Source organism: Ambystoma mexicanum, chromosome 6p (assembly GCF_040938575.1).
Source record: "Ambystoma mexicanum isolate Mex_15411 chromosome 6p, UKY_AmexF1_1, whole genome shotgun sequence".
Lineage (NCBI taxonomy): Eukaryota > Metazoa > Chordata > Amphibia > Caudata > Ambystomatidae > Ambystoma > Ambystoma mexicanum.
The window spans coordinates 1,544,948,113-1,544,968,298 of NC_090935.1; the positions used below are offsets into that span (position 1 = coordinate 1,544,948,113).

At 45.0% G+C, this 20,186-nt stretch overlaps 1 protein-coding gene across 1 annotated transcript in view; it reads right to left on the reverse strand.

Moving 5' to 3' along the window:
* The window catches only part of DNAH6 (dynein axonemal heavy chain 6), a 3,423,448-nt gene that overhangs the window by 1,960,484 nt on the left and 1,442,778 nt on the right, over positions 1-20,186 (reverse strand). Inside the window, exon 18 of the mRNA XM_069626424.1 lies at positions 2,958-3,101. Coding sequence (XP_069482525.1) covers positions 2,958-3,101 — 144 coding nt within the window. The remainder of the gene's footprint in view (positions 1-2,957; positions 3,102-20,186) is intronic.

The following is a 20,186-nucleotide window of genomic DNA, read 5'->3' on the forward strand; positions in this document are numbered from 1 at the left end:
GTCGACACGGACGTTAGAGGCTTCGAAGCCATTGAAGCCATCGAAAAAGGCGTCGAGAAAGGTGGTAGAGGCCTCGATCAACTCGAGAGTATCGGGATTCTACTCAAGGTTGTCGACGACATTCTCGTGCTCGAGGCTCTGGGTATGGCCACTGGCTGTGAGGTGGCCATGGGTTTATCCTTTCTCGACGTCGAAGACGGCGTCGACTCGACTGACCTGTGCGTCGAAGAACCCTTTGATAACGGCGTCGACAACGCCGATCTATGTGTCGAAGGGATCTTCGACGACGGCGTCGAAGACGCAACTTTGCCTTTACTCGAGGGTTTGTGATGCTCTCGAGTGGCTTCTTTTGACGGGTGCTGCGACTCGTGGCTTTTTGATTTTTCGAGTCTTTCACCGAGGGTATCACCCTCATCAGTCGCTTTCTCGAAGGTGCTTAGCATCTTTTTCCTGAATTCCTCCCACTCAGCCTGAGAGCTATGTTTTGTGGGGCAGGAGACCCTTTTTGGGCAAACGGAAGAAGACGAAGACGAGGAAGGGGATCTTCAACGTCTCTTTTTTGAATGCTTAGATCTCGAAGAGGGATGGGAACTGCTTCGAGACCTAGAATGAGAATGTCTTTTGTGATGGCGAGGAGACGAATGTCTCGACTCCGCCGAGGAAACTTTCGAAGAAGTTTTAACTGCCTTACCTCTCTCGAGCTTCCCCTTACACTCCTTCAAGGCTTTCGCCGTCATGGACATGCAGTCCTCGCACTCCAAACAATGGTGCTCGATTCCCAGGCACCATAAACAGATCCTGGGAGGATCCGTCAACAACATTTTCTTCCCACAGTTTCGACATTTTTTGAAGCCGGACCGTGGAGTCGTTGGTTCGGGTGAGGAAGCCATTGAGTACGAGTCGGTATTCACGAGGAATATTGATATATTTGACTGAAGAACTGAGCAATGATATTCCGAGGCCCCACGAAGCGCGGAAAAACGGAACTGAGCAACGGACGCTGTGCGAGTCTATTTATACGCGTGATGACGTCGGCGTCGATACAGAGGCCGTCGAGGGACATCGGCTCGAGGGACGCCGACGTGCAGCGCCCTCTACTGAAAAAAGAATTCCAAGGCCAGCAAACTGGGAGATGATCTATATCAAAGATAAGGAATACGTCGGAGGACACAATCCCTTCGAAATATCACTGCCAGATCTGAAGATGAGCTTAGAGGAAAATAACATTTAATGAGCATGAATTACAAGGTGGAAAGAAGTCCGTTATAAAAAAATACCTGTCCCAGAGTTAAAATAGCTTTCCACTCATACAAAGAAAGTAAATCAGTTGAAAATGCGAAACACGTTTTTATGGTCTGAAAAATAATGACTCCAAACTTCCAAAAATATGATGTGAAATCTTTTCAGAACAAAATAAGAACCTCACCTACGTTTTGTTAGGCAGCGCCTTTAGAAAAACCATATGTGTGTGCTTGCATTCTGTTGTAAACAGGGGTCCATCTACTGCAATTCACAACAGTTAAACAAGATGGGAGGATGCTATAGGCTGCAAACACAGAATGCATTATTATTCTGAAAAGCATTCTGCAGCTGAGCACAGAAAATAACTGGTGCAGATTCCTAGACTATTACTGAAGGTTGCTGTCCTTCAATTCAAACAAACATGTTTCTGTCACTGTACTGTACTGCAGAAACATCTAACTTGGATTTTGAAAGTGGTTCATTTGTCTGTCGCTTCCAAGTAATGTGTTCCTGTCCCCCAAGCTCCTTTGCTGGCCTCCAATTCTAATTGTTACAGCTCAGTAATAAGTGAGGTAGGCTTCAATGGTGATTATAGCAGTAATAGACTCACTGGGAGTTGTGCATGCCCTCAAACTATCAGAAGCAAAAGAAATATTTAAAGCCTCACCATGATATTTTTACAGTTTATGGAAATGTCATAAATCTGCATACATACAATTATTTTGCAGTCCAAACATGATTCTTGTCAACAAATACCTCTCCCTTGTGATGGTGTTGGGTAGAATTAATGAATTACTCAGTGAAAACATTCATTTTTAGTAAAGCTCTGACTCACAACAACATTCACTAAAGTCTATGCCCAATGGAACTCTGAAAACTTTGAAAGTATACAGATTGCTTAAACTATATTGTAGATTTCTGAATATCTGTTAAGGATTCAAATGTTAGAATTGAAGGGAACATTTAATTAGGTAGACTTAGAAGTTGCAATGTCACACACCAGACAGGTGATTATGTAATACAGATGGTTAGCATTGATAATTGATATTAAAAGAGCCAAATTATGAGTAATAGACAAGTGAATATTAGCTTTCAGAGCATAAACCATTTTTCAGAATAACATCACTCAAAACAAATGTTCTCTGGTCATGTATGATTATGTTTTGAATGCGTTTTATTTTGTTGCATCACTCGTGTGTATGCGGTTAGTGAACACATCAGTCCGAGTGACCATTTTATCTAATCTCATTTGATAAAAATGATCTAGGTGAAATTTCACATCGTGGAGTGTAATTGGCAGATTTCTTTCATAATTCCACTCTGCTCGCAGAGACCAATTTCCGGAATGGAACACCTGTAGTTGTCATTTTGTTGTTGGGGCTCTCAAATTCGGGCAATTAGGAGGGTGGGATATTTTGTGGGCTCTGATTAGATGAAATGGTAGCCATTTCATCCAATTCTAGTGCTCAAAATATTCCAGCACCCTAACTTGCCAAAATGATTGCACAAGCGATGAAAGCAATAACGAAACTAGCAGAATTTTCATACCGCTAAATGTCTTGCTGACAAGAATAACTGAGGGGAAGATTTTGCTTGTGCACCAGCCTTCCTTACAACATTATGGAAATCACGATTTCGCCCACCTCCATTGATAAATGGCTCTCTAAAACGGGAAAACAAAAACATGTAAACAACATTTATGTACTACAACTTACCTTATCTTTCATGCCTTCAACCTTTGTTTTGAGTTCTGGTACTACATTATTTGGCGGCAACCCTTTTTCCAGTTGATTCACAAATTTTACATATTTAGTTACTTGAGCGTTCAGGAGTTCTGGATCCAAAACATCAAATCGAGACTGTGGGAATCAAAATAGAAAATTAATTGTGGCCATCAAAACATTCAAACTAATGTTTTCATTATCCAGTGTGTGGGGGTAAGAAATATGAGGTGAAACAACTTTGTGTAGGGATTTCATAAAACGCCATTTTATTAACAAAAAAATGGGTTTGATAAACGCCTCACTATCCCTACCCTGAGGAAGATTTCTCTGCCTTTCAAAATAAACTAAAGGAAGCACTCTAACAAAGGGAATCTGTCCTCATACAACAAACATAACACTGTAATGTATGGCAGTTCAAATGTAACAAACACCAGTTATGTTCAAGACCGGATAACTGTGTCTCCTTGTGAGTTTCCCTTGCCCAGATTCAAACATGATGTTCAATCCACAGAGCAAACATGAAGTTTCCGACTTGCAAAGTTCTAATAACATTCTTCTTGCTCCAACAAGTCTCTCACTTGGACTTGACCAACAGTTCAACAAGTCATTATCTCTCCACTTGTGACAGAGTTCAGCATAATTTCTTCTTTGAAAATATTAATACATCCACAGTTCATCTGTATCGACATAAATGCTGTTGCCAGGATGATTCCTCAACAGTTCACAATATGCTTTAGTGGTCTTGCCACCTCTTCTTCACATACTTTAAACACAACACAGTACTTCAATGACTTCCACCTGGTCTAGTCGCCTGCCAGGTCTACTGCTACCAAGTCCCTTGCCCTGGTATACCAGCCTGCTAGCACTCAATACAACTTCTAACTTCTACAAGTACTTCTGTGGTAAAATGTGCTTCACACAACTTAGCAATATCTTTTGCTTTCCCGCAACATCAAGTATGACTACTTCTTTTGGGAAGACATGAAACACATTGATGCTATGTGTTACACACCTGTGATTGCCACATGCAATGCAGATTATGCGCCTCTCTTCCTGAATACTTTTCATCAGGAAGGCAACTTTTCTGCCACTCATATTAACAAGAGACTGATAATGGCTTTTGCTCAACTCGCTCTTCTTTGGCTTTGACAATGCTTGTTTAATCCAGTTCCAACTATTGCTTCTTTCACACTCTGACAATAGGGTTTACAAAAAACGTGATTCTTAATTGACCTCTTTTGGCTTTGGCAATGTTGGTTATTATTATTCTGCCACCTTAGTTTCTTAGTATCAGTTCAGTATTCAAATAATTAGACCGGGCCAGCGGGCGATCACGGAGTGTTCCTGGGTCACACAGCACTAGTGAACTCACCAGGTACAGCATACGTGTCTGCTCGCTCCGGTGCCTTCAGATCTTCTTCTGCTTGTGCATAGTTCGGGCCAGCAAACTACTTTGTTTTGCTTGCTGCGGCCCATGCTAGTCGGGAAAGGAGCCCTCCTCACTCCTGGGACACTCGGGGGCTTGTCTGCCACCAGAGCCCACCTTAAAAAGGGGAATTCTTTGCAGTTTCAGACTTCCTGCCGTGTAACCCCTGCAATCACAGTCTTCAGGGGGGAAGCTTTCAAACACAACGCTTCCCACTGCGCAACCTCTCCATTCAAGATCCTTGAAGGTAGAGACCATCTCAGAACCGGCATCCATTAGGCAAACGACAGTGGCTCTGGCGTCTCTGCTCTCATTTAACTTCTACTTCAACTGCAGCATGGAGTTACTGCAATCACGCCACCTCCCAGTACTGTTCTCTATGGCCTGCACCTGAGGGGGTCTTTTATATTTCCCAGGCTACCTCAGGTGTGGGTCATTAGCACTATAAACCAGCAAGTTGCAGAGCAGTGTCTCTGCATCCCTCTTCTTCGTCTCAGTACTTTGGCAATTTTGGGACTTGAAGTCCCCAATGTTCAAATTACCCTTTCCTTTCACAATCTCAATTTTGCAGTAAGTCATTAAGATGGTAGGGTCTTTGGAGAAGTTATTAAAGGAATGTTCCAATTCCTCCTGACCTGCTCCCCCCAATGTGATCCTCTCGCAGAACACCACCCATAGGGTCGGGATAAGGAAGGGTCTGCCTTTCCCTGGTAACATTAGAAAGGTCTCAGGCCAGGTTTTTGGGGGAATCATCTCCAATTCATCACACCATGTTGTAGGTTTGAACATTGTTACAAAACTTGGTCAGTTCTTCAGGTTTATAATCCATGTAACTAAAAAGATGACACCTACTTCAAAGGAAACTAAGAAAGAGCAAGCAAACGGTTGTTTGGCAAGACAAATCTCACCAGATACAACAATATATGAGATTTGATAATCTCTGATATTAAAGGGCCATTCGATAATGGCCTCCTCCTCCCACAGTGTTTGGGTACTTTGTGAGGATCATTGGACAGACATACTCTGAGAGTCAGGGCCTTGTCACTGTCCTGACACTCCATGTATTCTGCCACTGACATTTCAATACTCTCATCCATCTGCAGCCACTAATAGCACTCTATAATGAATCACTTGATTTTAGACATTCCTAAAAGCCCCTGATATCTTACAGACACAATTGTCTCATACATGCCTACTACAGGAGCAAATATATTACTATGGAATAGTTTCCCATCTTCCCACAATAGTTCTCCTAAGACTCTTTTTAAAGGCCTTTAACTGCTCTCCTTCACTGTTTCAGGACACCACTATTCCAGACTTTCCCATACCTTCATGTAGATGCCATCATTTTGACTGCATTGGTTACATTCCTTCTTCTTTCCAAAACAGGCAACAGTAAAATCTTCTTTCATCTTATTCATGTTACCTTCCGCCTCTGTGCTGTCTACCACACCAATGGTCATTGTGGACAGTGTGTCAGCCACCACATCCATTTTCCCCACCACATGCTCAATATCAAATTCTACACCCTGGAGACTCTTGACCCATCTCACTGTATGGTGTGATACCCCGTCCATGCCCTTACTGGTGAAGATCAAAACTAGGGGGTTGTGATCAGTTCAAACTACCAATTTCCTGCTCCATACGTATTCCTTAAAGCTACTTATGGCTCAGATGCAGGCTCGAGTCTCCTTCTTGATTACAGTATCTCTCTTATTGCCCTTTTAGTGAAAGAGAAGCAAACGCTATGTCCCCTTCCCTCTGCATTAACACTGTGCCTAGACAGGTGTCATTAGCATTTGTCTACAAAATGTGGCAGCAATGGAGCTTTGGCTATCACCTTCTTTTCATGATGAAACTCAGTTGAATTCCTCGAACCACTCAAACCACACATTTGATCACATTATCCTTCTTAATGGTTTATTTTTGTCAGCCACTTTGTCTGTAAATATTGCATACACTTCAATGAATCATAGGAATGAAGACACTTTACTTTTATATCCTGGTAGTATATCCTGTTTAGGTTTTAACTCATTCAGCTAGTAGTTTGTGTCCAGGATAAAAGATGTTCTCTTGCATGCACCTTCTTTTTATCATAATCATGGTGAGGCCTTTGCGGCGGGTCAGAAGAAGGAGTCAGACACTTGGAAGACATGATTCAGGTTTTTAATTCAATCAGAAGTAGAAGGCCTACATTTCCCTATCACTAAAGGGAATACCCTACCTATCTAAAGAAATCTAAAGGTGCTCATCAGTTATCATAAGGTAAAAGGATATATATCCTCCGTCCATACTATCCTATCTGGTGCTGCCACTAATGTTAACTAACTTAAATAAACCAAGGAAATGATTTGTCTTCACCTGGTCTCCCCTTCAGGTAATTCAATAGTCTTTTATTATACCACCTCTCGGGGGAACAGATAGTCTCTGTGGTCAACTCTTGTAGCTCCTCCAGAGCACTTTCCTTTTTCCTGCTGCTGTGGTCTCCTTTTCCAAATGTCTTTTACCTTAACCGTTGTTGCTACTCAGATAATTATTTGCAATCTCTTTCCAGGCCTTCTCATCAGGAGTACTTGATAGGGGCTTTCCTCTGCCCTTTTCTACACTTTTCTTAAATGAGACTGTTGTGTATTTGATACCTTGTTTTGAGTAGTGGGATGAGTTTCTTCTGCTAGGTAACAATTTCCAATTGGCCTTTGGCTTCTCCGGGTCCCACAGGTACATGTTACTTGGTAGGGGGCGGAAGTTGCGCTCGGCTGTCACTCTGACTGCTCTCTCTCTGCTGCTTGGCTTCTCATTCTCATTCTTAGGTCCCCGTTGGACTCCTGCTTCGCACTATCGCTGCTGTTGTGAAGCAACCCTCACTTCCTATATGGGCGGTATTGGTGTTGTTCCTGGCGCGTCCTGCCAACCACATCCAGCTTGTGGTCACGCCACCACCAGGTTGCTTGCTCATTTCACGGTAGACGCAAGATTCCTTTCGTTTCTGCATTTACCGGTTCTTCCCCTTGCATTCTCTCTCTCCAGAAGTCATGGGCTCCGCAACTAATTTGAGCTCCACCTCCAGCCGACGTAATGATGTCCTGGGGCTTCCCCTGTGCATCAGGCTTCTTCTCCTTTCTCTTCCTCCTCGGCACAGTAATATATGCATCTCGCATTAAAGAGACATTTTCTGGTGCCATTAGGTTTTGTCTTGAATTGCCTTCAGACAAAGATAAGGATGCCACATTCTGAGGCTTATCAGGTAGTCCCATGTATGCAATTACATTCATTTGTGTAGAGAGTTCTTCACAGGAACAGGAGTCCTTGTCCGCAAAGGGGGAATCTCTTCCGGTAAAGTCCCACTTGCCTCAACCCCTAGGAAGAGTTTTGTAGAGCAGGCTCACTTCCCTAGCCTCATGGGGGTGGGGGCTCCCCCTTGGGAAAAGGGGTGAATACATGCAACTCATCACATCTGCCTATCTAATTGTTTCCAGTTCATTCCCTGCTTTGATGTCATGTGCTTCAGTGGCTCTTCCCCAAACCACAACACACTCCTGGTAGCATTTAATGTATTCTGTATTCCCAAAGTGTTTTACATAATTTTTCAGATGATGCTCACAGTTGACACAAGAGCTAAAAGCATTTATTTGCACCTAAGCAATCCTACCAAAGTGATGAAGTCTGTAAGGTCCCTAGATTCTGGGTGAAGTTTAGTTTGGTGGCAGGTCGATTTTAGATCTATTAGAGTTAACACTGTTGCATTCTATGTCAAGACCGGAGACAAGCATTATGCTTCATCTTGACATTTATTCCTGTCTCCAGCAGTTTCAACAAAAACAAACTTTATAACTTCCCATATGGGAAAACACATTTTCTTTTTCATCTTAAAAACGACCTTAGTTTCAGTCCATTTGTAGTCCCTGTGCCCTGATCACGTGACTATAGTCCTTCCTGTCATCTCCCTCTTCTTTCCTGCTCTCCAACCAGATAAGTCACACTTTTGGTTGCTGCGCGAAGCAGTATTTATAGACTTGTAGTGTTTTTACTGTGATCGCGCGCGATATGTACAAGATAAGATGCGCGCGTTATCGTTACTAAAATATTAAATATCTGATTTGCAATGCGAAGATAGTATTTTAGCATGAGAGGAGCCGGCAGCCCTGTGCCGCATTCTCAGCATATCTAGGGCTCTGCCGGTCTCCTCACAGCGAGATACTCGCCCCCTCCCTCGGGGAGGCGGAGCAAGCAGGAGCAGCGGCCCCACCCTCAGAGGGGCAGGGCCGCGGCTCCTGATCGAGGCCAAGCGCTCCGTAAGCACAGGCGCACACGTAGGTCCCCACCGTCGGAAAGGAGGAGATTCCCTCCTCACCACATGGACAGAAGTGAAACGAGTCGCAAGATTCTACTGATAAGGCCGAAATAACACGCGCCAAGCCGTAAATCTTATAAATCCCACACGGTGGGTTGATCAGCATTACGATCAGACCCAGGTCATTAATTACTGCACCCGCGCACGGCGGAACAAGCACAACATTGCCATTAAGCATGGAGAGGTTGCATACATTAAAGAGAAGCATCAGAGCTTTGCCTGCTAGCGGCCAGCCCGTTTTTCTTGGTCAAACCAAACGACCTAAAGACAAAAGCCCAAAGAGAAAACATTGAAGCCTGCACAGCAGGACAAGAAAAGGGTGCAGCCACACTGCAAGCCACTACACCTAATTAAAGGTAGACAATTCACAAAGACAGCACGTAAGATGGCAGAATTTCAATGGAGTGAGGAGGAGCAGGCTGAAGATCTAGCCTATATCTTTAGGGAAGTGCTGGGAAACTCACTGGCCGAATCTGTGGCACAGTGGGTGAGACCCCCACAAGATAGACTGGCAACCATTGAGTCATTTTTAAGCCAGGAGAACAAGAGCACCAATAAAGAAAGCACATCCACAGGGGCCATGCCAGAAGGCCCTCAGGGGTGTAATAAGACCCAGAAGAGAAAATAAATCTCTTCTGACCCCTCGGGTCAACCAGACGGGGCAGATGATGAGGCCCCAGAGGCTGCCGAAGCATTCATAAAATTAAGAAATGCCTTTATGAGCAGGTTAGGATTGCCCAGCTTCACGACTCCCACCCAGGAGACTAAAATATAGGAAATGAGGGGTTGGACTCAGAGGAAGGGCCCACAGAGACCCCACAATCCTCGCAAGAAGAGGACAATGGAGGCGACAAAGAAGATTTGCAGCCCCCTGCCTAAGAAAAGGCTAAAGAAACGTAACAATACTGAAGACAACAATGAGATCACAGATATGTTCGAACCAGAAGATATCCCTAACCCTAGGTCCACAGACTGGCTACCGTCACTGCAAGTCACAAAATATCTGACTCGCAGACTTTGCAAAGCCCTCGAAAGAGAGGCGAGACAGCAGATCCAAGCAGAATGCCTGAATCCAGAAATGCTGGGCAAGGTGCCGAGGTGCCAGAGCTCGATCCAAAGATGCTGGAGTCTGTGTTGAAAACCTCCGGAGACCCCAGGAAAGGAATAGAGATAGGTCCTGGAAGTGTTGCAAGGAGAAGATGCTCGACATTGCAAGACCCCTGGCTAGGATCATGGATCTGGCAGAGCGAGCCCGAGATACCGGGGAAGAGGTGGACCCAGACACCCTTGCTAACTGGGTACAAAGAGCAAGCCTCCTAGGTAACGCGAATTGCACCATATCATCAGAGCGCAGAAGAGGCCTCCTCCTCAAAAGTGACCCCAAGTTAGGAAACCTAGCCTGTTATGAGGCGTGCGAGGTGGCACAAGGACTCCTGTTCGGAGAGACTTTCGGAAAGGAAATGGGGAGGTTCGTAGGCACCTACACCTTCCTAGAGAAGGCCCATGCATCTATTGTTAGGCAGAAACCTGTGCAGTTCCCTTAGGGACCACTGCAAAAAGTTTAAGACTACAGGTGTTGGCAGTAAACCCAAATGGTTGCAGTCTGTACCACCCAGATTTACCTGGTAGCTGTGGCTGAGCAGTCAGACTTCTCTCAAGAAGAGTTAGGCAGTATATAGAGTATACACAATAGGGCTAAAAATACAGTAGTACAAGCAAACACTGACCAGAGCTTGGGTATACAAGTATATAATTATTTATTTAAAAACACGCTTGTAAAAATACACTGTCACTAATATGTCAAGCAAGTTCAAACACAGTCACTAGAAATATATACTCCTCCCTGATTAATTATTCGACAAGTCTTAGGAGAAGAACACCACTTATTATCAATACAAAGGTGAGCGCTTAACCAAGATGGGACTCCAATAATTATTTAAAAGGGGAGGGGAAAAGGCAGAATTAGGAAAGCACACGATACCACCACTTTTAAAAGAACCACAGCAAGTCAAGAAAGGCAGAGTCTACTGTAGAGCAAGAAAGTTCATAGGCCAGGCTCCCTCTTGGAGAGAGCAAGGCGGAATGTGCCCAAGATAAAACAGTTGAAGTACACTTTAAAAGTCTTTGCAGATAGTTCAAAAGGAGTTGGATCAGTTCAGAAAAGTTAGTTAACAGGTCCCAGGTCACCCCAGGATAGAGAGTCAAGGATTTACGGGACACCTTGAACAGTCTGTTGCAAGGGAGACCAGGCGGGACACAGTACCTGAAATAGTAAGAAAGCTTCAGCGGGGGCAGTTGTTCCTGGCAGCGGGTGCAAGTCGGTGCTTCGTCCAGCGGAAGAGAAGATCTGGACGTGGAAGGAAGCTGGAGGTCGTTGCACTGCCAGGGAAGAAACCAGCCGAGTTTTTCGGTTAAAAGGTACTACCCTTTTATTCGCGGTAGTGGTGAAGCGTGGCTATCCGGCCGCCGGGGTGCTTGGTACGGGCGATTCGACCACGAGACAATCCAGGAAGGCGAAAAGAGGGCAAACTGGTTAACCCCACCAGTACAAAGGAAGAAGACTCTCCAGGATGAAGATCTTCTCTGTCGTCGGGAAGTGGTGAGGCGGTTCAGCAGGGCTCCACCGGTGGTGTCGTCGTTGCAGGTCAGCTCAGCTTCTCCCTCTTCGGATTCGTTAGGTCCTGTGGTGACTTCTGAAGTTCCAGTCCCCAAAGCCCTGCTTTTATGCAGAAAACCCCCATTCACCAGTCCTAGCTGTCACTCAAACATGCTAAGTGGTGAGCGGGGCGGCTCACCACTGGGCCAATCACACAAGAGTGTGACTTGAATTGCTGAGGCAACTCAGTCCAGGATGCCTATTCCCCCCTCCCACACATCCTGTAGACCCAGACAGAGTGGCACCACTTTTGGAGGCTTCTGGGCAGAAGCCCGCCAAAAGTGGAACAAAGGGCTCGACTTCGGTTGGAGTTACAGAGGCGAACACAAACGCCATTTTAAAACCGAGTCCTGGCAAAAAGACCCAACCAGGGAATAAATATTAAATAAATAACCCGGCGGTATCTTTAACATTGCACCAAAAAAGTGGTGCGTTTAAAATGAATGGGGAAATCCCATAGGAAATATTCCGGTGGAATATTTCGCGTGGTAACCACTGCCACCAGCCAGAAACTCGACGAGGGGGGACTGCACAGAGCCCCCTCGAAAAACAGACCCAGGGGCAATCTAATTACCCCTACCAGTACTTCAACAATATGATGGTTTGTACTGGTCCTGTTCACAATTTAAGACTAGTAAAGTCAATAGTGACTTTACATGCCCTGGGAGACAGTAGTCAGTCCCAGGGTATGGAGTCTATGTTTGGGGGTCACTATGACACGCGTGTTACTGCACATCCCAAAATCACATGAAGCCCTATGGAGTAAAAGACCCCATAGCCCATAAAACACATTACAAAGTCAAAGGACATTCTCAAACCATGCCTAAGAGTGGGAGAAAAAGAGTCTCACTCTTAGCAGGAGAAAAAAATAGACCCCAAAAATCCAGCAAAGCTGCTGGGGGACTCACTAGGTTTGGGAAATTAGCCTATACAGAGAATCCTCCCTAACATCTATAAGAAAGATATTCCCAGGCAGAGTTTTCACCAGGACCAGTCGGTATCGAGGCGGAGTGAACAGTCAGTACCAAGCTGCAAGAAGGCCTCAAAATAACAGGGCCCATTACTGGGACAATAAGCAGCAGGATGCTTTCTTCCCAGCAAAAGGGTGGTTCCAGAGAGGAAGAGGACAGGGAAGAGGACAAAGCTTCCCCACAGGTGAAAGATACCCCATATCCGCCAGTAGGGGGGGAGAACACTGCGTTTCTTGGAGAACGGGCGCACGCTTTCCAGTGACGCCTGTGTTTTGCAGACAGTCAAAGGACAGCAGCTAGAATTTATACAGATACCGAAACACACCCAACCCCCCCGACCAATGCACAGAGCACAAGTAGAGAAAGTGACCCTGCACACAGAACTGCAAAACTTAGCAAAGAAGAGGCCGATAGAGCCCTGCAGCGCACACCCCAAGGTTTATAAGCAACATGTTCCTGGAACACAGGAAAGACAAAGTAAGACCCGTAATAAATTTGAAAGGGCTGAACAGCTGGTGTACATACCACCATTTCAAAATGGAGAGGATTCACCAGCTCAGGGATATCCTCAGGCAGGGCAAATGGCTCACGAGGATCGACCTGAGGGACGCTTACCTTACAGTACAAGAGAAATACCGACCATTCCTAGGGTTCAATTGGGATGGGCAATTTATGACAATGCCATTTAGACTAGCCTCAGCACCATGGGCCTCTACGAAGCTCATGAAGCCGATAGCGGCAGCAATCAGAGAGAAGGGAATAAGGATAATCATATATCTGGACCATATACTGCTGATGGCGAACAGCAGAGATGCACTCCAGTACCAGGCAAGCTGGGTGAAAGAGCTAGCGTCACTGGGTTTCCTAGTGAATCGGGAAAAGTCAGACGTGATACCGATGAGGAGGATAGACTTACTGGGGTTCGTCATAGAGACCAGGACAGCTACCCTAGTGTTACCAGCCAGGAAGATAAGAGATATACAAAGAGAGATAAAGATCTGCTAGACAAAAGCGTATTATCACTTAGAACGATAGCGAGAGTAGTGGGCCTACTAGCAGCGTTGATTCAGGCAATATCAAGCCCTGCAACGACTGAAAATAGAATCCAAGACAGAACTGAAATGGTGGCTACAGAATATGGATGCCTGGAACCGGAAGGCCATAATCGGAGACCGGCTTGACCTGGTGATAGAGTCGGACGCCAGCAGAGCAGGCTGGGGAGCCTGCTGCAGGGAGCTAGAAACAGGGGGGAAATGGAGCACTGAAGAGCTCAAGATGCACATCAACTGTCTGGAGCTACTAGCCGGGTCCTTTGCAATCAAAGCCTTCATGAAAGGCAGAGTGAACTTGTGTATCCTGCTGAAGATGGACAACATATCAGCGGTCAGATACATCAATCACTTACGAGGGACGAAATTCAGGTTGCTGGTGGAGTTGGCCAAGGATGTATGGCACTTCTGCCTCGAATCAAGTACCTCAGTGGTAGAAGAGTATCTCCCGGGTTCGCTCAATGTAGTAGCAGACTTATCAGAATCCAGCGACTGCATGCTGGACAAGAGTATCTTCTGAGGAATAGAGGAGCTATGGGGACCAGTGCACACTGACCTATTTGCATCCAGACTGAACACTTAGAAGAGCAGGTATTTCAGCTGAAAGTTTGATCCAACAGGCAGGATTAGACGCTTTCCTCCAGGACTGGAGGGGAGACACACACTATGCTTTCCCCCCATTCATAATGATTAACAGAGTCCAAGCGTAAGTCTGCAGAGAAAGCGAAGGTGACAGTGGTGGCTCCGATATGAAGTCGCAAGTATGGTTTCCGACAATGATGGAACTAGTAATAGACTTTCCGAGAGTACTACCACCAGGAGACAACCTCATCACAGACCCAGCTGGGTCATATCCTCAGAGTGAGAGGGACTCTCCCTTCAGCGTGTTGCAGGAGGCTTACCAAAGGATTTCTGTTAGGCAGAAACCTGTGCAGTTCCCTCTGGGACCACTGCAAAAGATTTAAGATTACAGGTGTTTGGCAGTAAACCCACTTGGTAGCAGTCTGTACCACACAGATTCACTTGGTAGCTGTGGCTGAGCAGTCAGACTTCCCTCAAGAAGAGTTAGGCAGTATGCAGAGTATTCACAATAGGTCAAAAGAACATAGTAGAACAAGTAAACACTGACCAGAGCTTGGTGTAAAAGAGATATCATTATTTATTTAAAACCACATCTAGTAAAACACACAGGCACTAATGTTAAGCAGTTCAAAAACACGGTCACTAAAAGATATACACTCCCTTAAAAGAATATTAGACAATTCTTAAGTAAAGCCCCACTTATTTTCAGACAGCGGTGAGCGCTTAACGCAGATGGCACTCTAATAATTTGTTTTAAAAAGGGAGAGAAAAGCAGAGTATAATTTGAAACAGATCCCAACACTTTCACAAGAACACAACAAGAGAGGAAGGCAAAGTAAAACTGTGAAGTTAGAGTTCAGAAGGCCGGATCCACTTTAAGAGGATCAGAACGAAATGTGTCCAAGGTCACACGGTTGAAGTGCACAAAAGTCTTGAAAAGGTTCAGAAAGAGTTGGACCAAAAGAAAGGGACCAGTTAGATGGTCAAGGCGGCCAGCCCAGTCCAGAAGGTTAAGGGATCATTATTACCTTGTAGCAATCTTTAGAAAGGGAGGCCTGGCGGGCACGGTACCTTAAAGTGGTGAGAATACTCCAGCGGGGGCAATTGTTCCTGGCAGCGGATGCAAGTCGGTGCTTTGTCCGGGGGAAGAGAGGATCTCGTCGGGGAGGAAGACAGGAGTCTGTTGCACTGCCAGGGAAGAAACCAGCTGCGGAGTTCTCAGGTGAAAGGAGCGGTCCTTTTATTCGCAGTCCAGTGGTAAGTGGCTATCCGGTTGCTGGGGTGCTTGGCACGGGCAATTCGACCACAAGACGTCCTGGGATGCGAGGAAAAGAAGGTAAACTGGTTGTGCCCACCAGTCAGGGGAAGAAGCCTCTCCAGCCGGGAGATCTTCTCTGTCGTCGGGAAGTGGTGAGTCGGTTCCGCAGTGCTCCACCGGTGGTGTCGTCATGGTAGGTCGGCTCAGCTTCTCCCTCGTCGGATTCTCAGGTCCTGTGGCGACTTCTGAAGTTCCAGTCCACAAAGCCCTGGTTTTATGCAGCACACCCCCATTCACTCAGCCTAGCTGTCAATCAAACATGCTAAGTGGTGAGCAGGCCGGCTCACCACTTGAACCAATCACACCAGAGTGCGACTTGAGTTACCAAGGTAACTCAGTCCATGGTACCTAAACCCCCTCCCACACCCCCTGTGGTACCCAGACAGAGTGGCACCACTTTTGGAGGCTTCTGTGGAGGAGCCCGCCAAAAAGTGGAACAAAGGGCTCGACTTGGGTTGGAGTCACAGAAGAGAATACAAACGCCATTTTAGAATCGAGCCCTGGCAAAAAATACCAACCAGCGAATTAATATTAAATAAATAAACCGGCGGTATGTTCGAGGCTATGAGAATTAAATAATTAAAGTTGGTAGCCTCGAACAATGGGAAAATCCCATAGGGATATATTCGCGGTCAAATATAAAAAGTAGTATCCACTGCCACCAGCCAAAACTAGATCAGGGGGGGACGGAGACGTGCCCCCTCGACTAACAGACCCCGGGGCAATCGAATTGCCCCGACCAGTACGTCCACAATATGATGGTTTGTACCGGTTTCTGTTAACAATTTGGGACTAGTAAAGCCAATGGTGACTTTACATGCCCTGGGAGACAGTAGTCAGTCCCAGGGTATGGAGTCTATGGTGGGGTGTCACTATGACACCCCTGTGTCACTGCACGGAGGGTGCTGTGTAACACACATAGTAAAAACACATGAGACCCTATGGAGTAAAGGACCCCAAAGCCCATAAAACACATTGGCCCTCATTACGACCCTGGCGGAGTACCATGGTGCAAATTGCACCATGGTACATGGCGCAAAGCTGCCAATTCCGCCAGGGTGGTAGGCGGATTTACCGCCCCATGCCGACCTTGGCGGGGCGGTAAATCCCCAATCCCCATTTACCCTTCCCCATTCCCATTTTTGCCCCATAGGGTATAATGGGAGTGAGGAAGGCGTTAATTACGCCACCGTAGAATACGGTGGCGTAATTAACAACGAGTCCCGTAGCGCCATGGATTTTACCGCCTGCTAAAAGCAGGCGTAAAAATCCTCCATGGCGCTACGGGAACTCGTAGTATGGCGGAGAGGTACGCCAGGCACTACGCCGGCGTAATACCCTCTCCGCCATGGTCGTAATGAGGGCCATTAACAGTCAAAGGAACACCATAAATCATGTCCAAGAGTGGGAGAAAAAGAGTCTCACTCTTGGCAGGAGAAAAAAACAAACTCTGGGGGACTCACTGGGTTAGGAAATTCTGCCTAAAGAGAGAATTCTCCCTAACAATTTCTCATAGCCAGTCCTGTGCCAGAGGCGGGGTGGGGGAGATGGGACAGCCCGAACCTGTATGCCTTCTACTTGTGTCTATCTAAGTAAACCAAGTACAACCTTTTTGCCCCATACTTGCTGTGCACAATGCTGACTAGTCTTTTTCTGTTTTCCGCACAGAACTGCATCACCCAGAGGACCTGGCCATCGTGAGAATAGCAAGCAATACAACTAAGAGAGCCAGCGAGGAACTACAAGACTGAGGAATGATCGGCACATCAAGCTAGCCCTCCAGACGCTTTACATGACACACATGTAAACTTGATTGTACCTTCAGCTGGACAACGGAGCGGTCTGCACATCATACCTACAATCCAGATGTTACATGCTAGGTCAATGCCTCACCACCACAACCTAACCTTTCTAGAAGTCTTTGAGCAAGATCTATCACAAAGTAACACCCAACGTGTTGCTGTATAGGGCCTGCCAGTGTTATATCTAAGCATTCCTTTGAGTGTTTCATTACTTAATTGCCTCAGTAAATTGGCTGCTTGTGTAGTACAATTCTCTTAATGCGTGTCTTCAGCCAGTTGCTTTTATAAGCAATATATTTGTCAATGTCTCTGTGACTTGCACTGATGTCCTGATTTAACCAGCAATCACAAAGCCAGCAGTTTTGGCTTGTGTATAGGTATTAGCAGACATTTACCAGGCAATGCCATCATATACGCAGTTACTGGCACCATTTTCCAGCTATTCCGATCTTATGCCCACGTGATACCCTTATGGCAGTGCCTGGCAAATGCCTATCCATGCCTAATCAAAAGCCCAAGCTGTTGGCTTTGCCAATGCATGTTGGCTTCCGTTTGTCACCCTAAGTGAATGTGTACATGCCCAGATGTGGGTGTCTTTCTAGCTACGCCTAGGGAATCAAACTGCACCTCACTGAGCTGACCCAACAAGGCCCTATCTGAAAATGGTAAGGCTAGGTTGGCAAGTATTGACCAGTTTCAAATCTCCTCATGCATACTTACCAGTGGGGCTCTGACCTAAATAGAATGTATCTTTGTTTGGAAGCCTAGTCTACTCGGACAGAATGTTTCAGGATTCAAATCGACTTGATAACCTCATTCTATTTGAGTTGAGTAACTTTACAGAGTTTGCATGCAAACAGAATATGTCATGTGTGTTGTGGGATTTCTTTGGAAAGTATGATGTAAGTATGATGTAAATCCTGGGTGTTTAGACAGTGCCGGAAATGAAACATGAACACCCGTAAAATAACAAAAAAGAAGAGCGTTTTCTATAATTTTAAAGTATAAAAGGTGTACATCCTTTATAATGAAAAAGCAGTATTTTATTAAGAGTGCAATCAGACGTGGATTTATTATTTGGACATGACAAATGTCAATTCCCTCCCCCCCCTAACCCCCCCCCCCCCCCCACACACCTGCTCTACTCTCTACCCTCAAATACAGGCCATGGCATTGGGATCGTATCTTTTTAACTATCAGCAGATTAATTACAACAGGAAGTGATTAGAGATGAGAAAAGGTAAGAAGGCAGTGATCACTGATATGGCACTTTTAAAAACCTAAAAAAAAATATATAGGGTTTTAAGAAGCTATTTAAGTGTGATGGTTGAGTGATTAATAAGTAAGGGGATACAGAACAAGTTTTGCAAAACAATGACCTTGTCATACATTTTATTTCACTTTGTGTCTGTTTGAGATATTTTGTAAGTTCTCATTAATTGCTATGCTGGAGCTTGTAGGCTTCCATTCAGGATGTGGAAAATAATGCTACAGTCATAGGGGATCATTTTCCAGGTCAAGCGGAGTGGAAGAAGTTTTGCTAAATGCCTCTAGCGCCACTTTTTAATGAGCTGCAGGATTTTGTATGATTTGACAGGTGAAGTTGAAGAGCAGATCGGAATTAATAATGTGCCACAGCCAAATCCGATTGGTATTCCACCAGCATGTATTTTTACGTTGGTGGAAAACCAATGGATTCCTATGGGACCTGCCTGACTTTTACACCTGGAAAAAGCAGGCACAGTCCAAAGGAATCCATTGTGGATGGCTCCCACAATAGTTAATTGTGGAAGTGATTTACACTTTTCCAGACACATTGTGGTAAAGTAAAGAGCAAAGGCGATTTTTGCCTGTGTTTTGCTCTTTACTTTTCCAGTACTTGGTGGAAACAATTAAAATGAATGAATGGCCCCTTTTGCAAAAAAAAGTGCAAACAGGAGAATTCCAATCTGTGCAATTTAGGATTTAAAACAAAATGCCCCTCTTAATCTTTTCATCAACATGTTTCTACAATGATTAATACATTGTCAGGTTGGTTTATCATGTGACTTGTGCATTTTTAAAAGTAATCTGTATAAAATGTAGTATTGTTTTGGGTATTCAAAACCAAACTTCAACACATATGTGTACCAACTTGAGCTCGGAAGATGTGTGGTCAAGTATCTAAATTTTAGGCTATGCTCAAATTATGGCTTTACCACTCGACCAAAGTGTGTGTTCGTGGGCATATTTTTTTATTTCACTATGCCTTACCTGTTAAAATTAGGTGTCCCTAGAAGTGATTCAGTTTGCATTATAAGCTATTACAAAAAGCCTCACTCATGGTTTAATAGATGGGCAGCATAGGGATTAGGACACACACACATTTAACTTTGAAAATATCCTGGCCACATTTATTGAACACAATTGTGTCATTCAATAGCAAATAAAAGTAAACACATTAAACAAACAGTCATCATGGACAATTGCACATTATAACCAGTATGTAAACAGTATGTACCAGACAATGATGTAAAGGGGCACGCTGCACCAGGAGCGATACCAGGAGGCCGCAAACCCCTCAACCATCACTGTCTGCCTCCTAATGCAGCCCTTACAGCCCTAGCACTCCCTTACACTCTCAACTCAATTAAAATGTGCTGCAAAAAGGCAACAAAAAATAACATTCTGTTTTTAAAATGTAATTTTGGACATGAACCATTGATGGGAGACATTCGGAATGGGACTACTGTGGGGTTCATTTGGAAAGGAGGGGGGGTTGTGGAAGGGGTGGGTTAGGGAGGATTGTATACATGTGTATGTTATTGGAGGATATGTTGTTGTGCTCGAAATATTAAGATCAACAAGACTACCTGTATTGATTAGACATGGTATGTTCTGTTCTTGAAATTGAAATAAGTTTGAAATAAATGTAATGTTGTAGGAAACTAAATCTCCTATTCCTTGCTTCAGTATTCTGGGTGGGGGGTCTATCTTTCACAACAAGAGGGAGGGACCACAAGCATCTCCTCCGGGGCCAGCTGGGAGTAGCTGTACTGCTCAGGAAGGTTTTGTTGGTCGGACAC